The following is a 6,632-nucleotide window of genomic DNA, read 5'->3' as shown; positions in this document are numbered from 1 at the left end:
CTGGGGATGTCGACGGCTTCCTTGTCGTGTGGAATGCAGTGAGCCTTAGGGTCTCTGCTGGGCATAGGGGTCTGAACTGAAGTTGCCCACAGTGACTCCTGCCTGGGTTGGGGTCATTTAGTATCCTCTTCCCAGGAGCCTAAGCTCTGGTAGGTGGAGATTGGCCTGGCTAGCTCTAGGTACAGATCTGTGACTGCTCTAAAGACACCCCCCCAAACACACACACACACACACACACACACACACACACACACACACACACACACGCACTGGTCCCTGCGTCCCCTCTCCAGCAACACTGTGAGCATCCTGGTCCCCGCAGCTCTGGAACTCTTGCCAGATGTGAGAAACCTGGATCCTATGACAGGCATGGCCAATAGCTAGTCCCACAGCACAAGGCAAACCAGGGGAGAACAGGCCTCTGAACGAAGAGTCGGCATTCCAACATTCGTGTGGAGCCGTAAAGATCCCTCAGGGTCCACAGGTTCAAGTCCATTTCATAAGAGTATCTGTTGTCTGTTGAGGGACAGTGGGATTTTCTAAGCTGCCTTAGGACGCCTTTATCTGAAAAGGGGAAGAAAGTCCTTGTTCTATTGTTTACTCAAGCTTGTCTTCATGGCTTCCTTCCGCATCCGTTGGATGAGCTGTAGTAGATACAGCAGTCCAGCCATCGTCTCTCTGGCCACAGGGTGGGAATATGTACTGCTGACAAGCCATGGCACATCGCTACTCAATGTGTGACCTACAGCTGCCTTCAGCTTAAGCCATTGAGCTACCGCTGGTAACATAGGCCAGCTTGATTACTGTGAGTGAGTTGTGCACAGGTAGCTACAGCTCACCCAGCCAGAAGCTTTAGGCTTCTTGGTGGCTTTTACCAGCAGCTTGAGATGTTCTGGGGCAGTCTGTCTTCGGCCTCTAGGCCTGGTGCCTAAATGTTATGTCCACAGTTGCCTCTATGTGGCTGCCTTATTTATTTGAAATGAGGGTGAAGTCATTCGCTTTGTTTGCCTTCGAGCCTCGTAGATTCTATTTATTCTCCCTCACTGTCTGTCTGACAGTGAAACATTAACCGGATCCAAAACCCAGAATGTGTCTTGGAACAGCTCCCTGGATATTTTGGTACGTGGGGGACCCGGCAGAGGCTGCGTATGTCTTCTCCCTCCACTCTTCTTTCTACTGAGTTCCTAGGCTTCCTCGGTAGTTTTGAGAGCATTTCGCTGACACTGAACTGCAGTAGACATCAGAATCCACTACCCAGCCCGAAGGAAGCACAGAGGCCCGGGAGCTGGGAGGTGTACCAGGGAGCAGCTTGAGCTCCTCGGGCTGCCTTCCTTCGGCTGGCCAAGTGGACCCTCAGACCCCTATGAGAAAGAGGTGTCTGACTGGGCTGACACCAGAGCCCCAACGCCTTTTACAGCTAAACTGGTAGACCTGGGGCTCCTCAGCACCCCAACACACACACACACACACACACACACACACACACACACACACACACTTGTCAAGTGGAGAAATGTGGGTCACATCCTGGCCACATCTGTGGCAAAGTTCAGACAGGGCACCAATGTGGCCTCTGGCCCCAGACTCCCATCTCTGAACACAGAGCCCCTTGCAGCACCACCCAGAGACAGCTTGTGAGAGGAGGGAGGAGGGCGGAGAGAGGGAAGGGAGAGGGAAAGACAAAGAAAGGGGTGCGGCAGGGCAGCAGTTAGCCCGAGGGGGCGGAGAGTGAGCTCAGCTTGGAGCAGGTCACAGCAGTCAGAACTGGTGAGGAGGTCGAGCAGAGAAGCCCCTGCAGCAGGAAAGCCTCTTGCTTCCTTGTCTCAAGCCCCTTCGGATACATTTTGGGACCAGGCACTGAGGCAGAAGACAGAAAGAGCTGGGGCCTTATCTGCTGGCCAGAGGCACTAACCTTGGGCACACATAGGATCTCAGAGCTCTGGGACCAGTCCTGCAGCTGACAGCCCAGCAGCCTGTCCCTGACGCTTTTGCCAGGTGAGTGTGGTGTTCACATCTCAAGAGGGCCTGGGGCTCCTGGACCAGAAATCTGTAACACTCCAGAGACTACCCTGGGAGCTGGGCATGACCTCAACTTTGCTAATCTAGCCCCAGGCACAGCTAGTCCATGAAGTGTACAAGCCAGGCACACTTCACAGTGCTGGAGACACAATGTAGAGCGGCCAGGGTGTGTGTGACAGAGATAATTGTAAGCCCATTGACTTTTTTTGTCCCTTGGGTTACAGTCCTGGGGGCTGTAGTTCACAAGTTACACTGACATTCTTGCAGACAGGCAGGGAAACTGACCACTTACCCTGTAATCTGGTGCCCTTTTCCCTGGGTGGCGTCTGGGAAACTCTCGCAGGATACTCTGGGGACCAAGCGGTGTGTTTGCAGGCATCTCACCCTGGGAGCTCGTTCTGTTCTCTCCTGGGGCTCCATGGGCAGGGGCCCTGGGACTAAAGGTGCCAACACTTCTCTCCCTCTGCTGTAGGTGATGGAAAACGTGAGTCTTGCCCTGGGCAGAGCTCTTTGGGTCTTCCTCCTGGCCATGCTAGGCTCCACCACAAGCCAGCCGCTGGGGGGAGAATCTGTCTGTACGGCCCGGCCTCTGGCTAGATACAGCATCACTTTCATTGGCAAGTGGAGCCAGACAGCATTTCCCAAGCAGTATCCTCTGTTCCGGCCCCCTGCACAGTGGTCCTCTCTGCTGGGTAAGGGCGCCTTTCCTCCTTCTGCCTCATCCAAGGCAGGAAACAGTACCTGCTGGCTTCACAGCACACAGCACACAGCATAAGGCATTCTCGTCTGAGAAACATCCAACACAGGAAGCCCTTGCTAAATACCTACTGTCCTAGAGGCTGTCGGAGGGCACAGTGGCTGCAGGAAAGCTGGGGACACCAGTCACTCAGCCAGGTGTCTTAGCCACATAAGTGTGAAGGATGTTACGGTCTCTCTGTGTTAGAAATGGATGTGGCTCCTTACCATTCAGTCAGGGAGCTGATATTTGGGGCGGGGGAGTGGGGAGGGACATGTGTCCCCTGGGGACAGCCACATGGGATTAAAGTCTATAGCCCCCGCTGCTGTCCACCCTGCTGGACACTCATGCAGCCAGGCCTTTGCACAGGGGCAGCTCACAGCTCTGACTACAGCATGTGGCGGAAGAATGAGTATGTCAGCAACGGGCTGAGGGACTTTGCTGAGCGTGGTGAGGCCTGGGCACTGATGAAGGAGATCGAAGCTGCAGGAGAGAAGCTCCAGAGTGTGCACGCGGTGTTCTCAGCTCCTGCTGTCCCCAGCGGTACCGGGCAGACTTCCACAGAGTTAGAGGTGCACCCTAGGCACTCGCTGGTAAGTCACGGCTAGCCTGGGAGAGGGTATGTCCCGATGGCTGCAGCTGCTAAGTCTTCTGGTCCCATCCAGGTGTCCTTCGTGGTACGCATTGTCCCCAGCCCCGACTGGTTTGTGGGCATCGACAGCCTGGACCTGTGCGAGGGAGGCCGCTGGAAGGAGCAGGTGGTCCTGGATCTTTACCCACACGACGCAGGGACCGACAGTGGTTTCACCTTCTCCTCCCCTAACTTTGCAACCATCCCACAAGACACAGTGACTGAGGTAAGTGGTCTGCAGCCCTGGCCCCTCCCCATAGGCTGCAGCCGCTCCCCAACACACAGGCAGCTCTTCTCTCTGAGGTGGGTGCGACCAAGAGGGTGCCTGGCCTGGTTGTGAGGATGCTGTTTACTCCAAAGGACAGAGCAAAGGCTTTGGCACGCCCCAGGTGGACCTCTGGGCACTCCAGCCTGTGGATGCTCTTTAGAGAGTAGTCCCACTCTGGTGCCTTCAGGTTTACAGTGGAATGCCTGGGATCTGGTAATCCTGTAGAGAGAAGAACAAGATAAAGGGCCTTTCACAGTTCTTCCTTTCCAGCGAGGAGGCAGGCGTGTATAGGCCTGCCTGGTGCATAAGCAGGAGTTCTATAGACAGGCGGCTCAGCTGAGCTGCAGTGTCACTTCTGGAAGACAGGAAGAATCCCTCAGACTTGGGGAGAGACCATGCGGGTACCTCTAGCTATGCCAGGCCTGAGAGTCACTCAGATGAGGCCGAAGTTGGGAATCTTTGCTGGCACTGTCCTGGGAGGCCAAACATGCGCTTGAACGTGGGCGTCCCAACCCCTGTGCCAGCTCCAGCTCCAGCTCTTGTCTCCCCTCATCCAGATAACAGCTTCATCGCCCAGCCACCCAGCAAACTCATTCTACTACCCACGCCTCAAGTCCTTGCCTCCCATTGCCAAAGTGACCTTCGTGCGGCTACGGCAGAGTCCCAGGGCCTTTGCCCCACCTTCCCTGGACTTGGCCAGCAGAGGCAATGAAATCATTGACAGCCTCTCAGGTAATTTCCATGTTTCCCGTCTGTAACCCTGGGGTGGATGGGCTAGCAGGAGGAGGATGTTAGCACAGACTGGGAAAGTGTCTGAGCTCCTGTCTACTTCGTGTCTACTGCTGTCTGAACTGGGGGAAAGAATCCAGGCTGAATGTGTGCCCTGGATCCTGTGTATGTCATCTAAGGCCACATGCTAGGTCCTAAAGCACACCCTGTATAAGGGACAACATGTGAGTTCCCTCTGTGCCAGCCCTTGTCTTTAACATAGTCCCTAAGAGTCTACAGAATTTCCCAGGCCTCTAAAGTCACAGGAAACTTGAACCTGAGTGGTTTCAAAGGGAAATTCTCATCACTCCTTAGAAGATAGTACTAATTTGTAAAGGTTTAGGCTTTGGTGGGTTCAAATATTATAGATAAAACTTTGATAACATCTGCTGTTGAAACACCATGAACAAGGGGAAAAGACCCCAGATATAGGTAAGAGGCACTAGTGACCTGCACACCACAGCTGATGCAGACAGATGTGTAAATTCATGGAGTTAGTCAATTGTGCCCCCACTGGCCAAGCAAAGGGCGTTGGTTGAAGCATCACTCTCGATATTCCCATGAGGCCTTGAGCCCTGCCTGGCTGTGGCCGATACAAGTTCCCAAGTCACTGTAGGCAGTCCAGAGCTCTTACCTTTTCATGATCAATTTAAGAGTTTGTTAGTAGGTACCTTGGGCGTTAGTCCCTCAGGGGCATTGGCTGGAGCTGAGGGAGCTGAGCGCTGAGGATGGAGTCACAGTTCCCTCACTGCAGCCTCCAGCCAGTCAGATGCCCAGTAGCCCTTGCATGAGGGCGCAGAGAATGGACCATTTGAGTCCGTTTCCAGTCTTTCATACTGGAAGGGTAGAGTGTGCCCCCCATGGGTTGGCAGGACCCAGGATGGGCAAGAATCCCTTCAGACAGCCACACCTCATTTTCTTAAGGAGCTAGAATCAGCCAAGACCTGCCATGTTTCAGCGCCATTTCTACCATTGCAAGAACTGAAGGAGACTCAGCGGTCAACTCATATTCCTGGATGCTTAGGAGGAGCTCTACCTTGACTCTTTGGCAAGCTGGGAGGCAGGCAGGAGGATGAGCTGGCTGGTCTGTGTGGCTCAGGCATGTGATGTGTGCCTTTCCCACCCCCTGTTCTAGATGAACAGTCCTGTACTGGACAGTGACATCACCTGGGCAGACATGGCACAGTTTTGTGGGAAGAGCCACTTGCTGGCAGGCCACTGGAGAAGTGCCATTTGCCTTATCCTTGGGGCGGTCAGTCACCTAGTCAGGTCTGGGAAGGTAGCAGGATGGATGTGCAGGGGACACTGCATAGAATAGGCAGGCAAGGACAGCAGGTGACAGATGACATGGGGAGGAAAGGTTGGGAGTGTGTGCAGCTGGCGTCATCTCCAGTGACAGGGACCTCTCCAGAATCCTACCCGTAGTATCACTGGATGGCATAGAAGCCAGTGGAGCCTTTTCGTACCCGGTACATCTGCGGCACACAACATGGTGCATTGTCCCAAAGTGTTCCCTGCCCTGAAAAGCCATTGCCTACAGCTGGGGTTTCTCGAATCTGCCCACCTGATGTATTCCCTCCCATTCCCCCATGTCCTCACGACTGCCAGCCCATTGGTGGAGTAGGGGAAGAATATCTAGTATGGCCCACAAGTTTCTCTTGCTACTCTTGCTCCCCAAGAGCAGAGGCCAGGGACCGAGTGCTATCTGGGATGCTCCCACTAGACCCATGCCTGCAGCTCTGTCACTTTTGATCACACACCGGGCATCCTAGATCTGCTTCTCGCAGGGATATGCAGTCTAGGAGTACCATTTGGGATTCTTTTCCCTGCAGACCAGGGCTGCCCAAGCATTTATAGTTCAAGCCACACCTCAGCTGCTACTCCTACTTCACTGTCAGGAAGCTGGGGACTCAGGAGTCTCATCTAGGCTGGCTGCCTGCAACCCTCACTCTTGGGCAGGGTTCTGGGCAAAAATTGGGTCTGTTCATCTCTCTAAAGGGTCTTTGAGGGCCCTGTCCCACCCTTTCTTCTGTGGAGAGGGCTATTTCAGGAGTGGCCTACAGTATCTACTAGAATCCCTCAGGTACTGAATCTGGCATCCCCAACCTCCTTATGTCTCTTTCTTTCTTTCTTTCTTTCTTTCTTTCTTTCTTTCTTTCTTTCTTTCTTTCTTTCTTTCTTTCTTTCTTTCTTTCTTTCTTTCTTTCTTT

At 53.8% G+C, this 6,632-nt stretch overlaps 1 protein-coding gene across 2 annotated transcripts in view; it reads left to right on the top strand.

Moving 5' to 3' along the window:
• The first annotated feature begins 1,096 nt into the window (after nt 1-1,096).
• Nucleotides 1,097-6,632, top strand: part of Spon2 (spondin 2) — a 7,388-nt gene continuing 1,852 nt past the window's right edge. The window contains exons 1-6 of one of the 2 annotated variants that reach the window (XM_029544930.1): nt 1,097-1,119; nt 1,928-1,995; nt 2,492-2,711; nt 3,125-3,348; nt 3,421-3,612; nt 4,212-4,386. In XM_029544930.1, coding sequence (XP_029400790.1) covers nt 2,495-2,711; nt 3,125-3,348; nt 3,421-3,612; nt 4,212-4,386 — 808 coding nt within the window. In that variant the 5' untranslated portion in view covers nt 1,097-1,119; nt 1,928-1,995; nt 2,492-2,494. Of the gene's footprint in view, nt 1,120-1,713; nt 1,996-2,491; nt 2,712-3,124; nt 3,349-3,420; nt 3,613-4,211; nt 4,387-6,632 lie in introns of those variants that run through there. The other variant, XM_021211111.2, reaches the window with a different exon arrangement.

Source organism: Mus pahari, chromosome 13, assembly GCF_900095145.1.
Source record: "Mus pahari chromosome 13, PAHARI_EIJ_v1.1, whole genome shotgun sequence".
NCBI classification, from domain to species: Eukaryota; Metazoa; Chordata; class Mammalia; order Rodentia; family Muridae; genus Mus; species Mus pahari.
The sequence above is the reverse complement of the archived record's forward strand: the minus strand, read 5'-3'. Positions and strand labels throughout refer to the sequence as shown.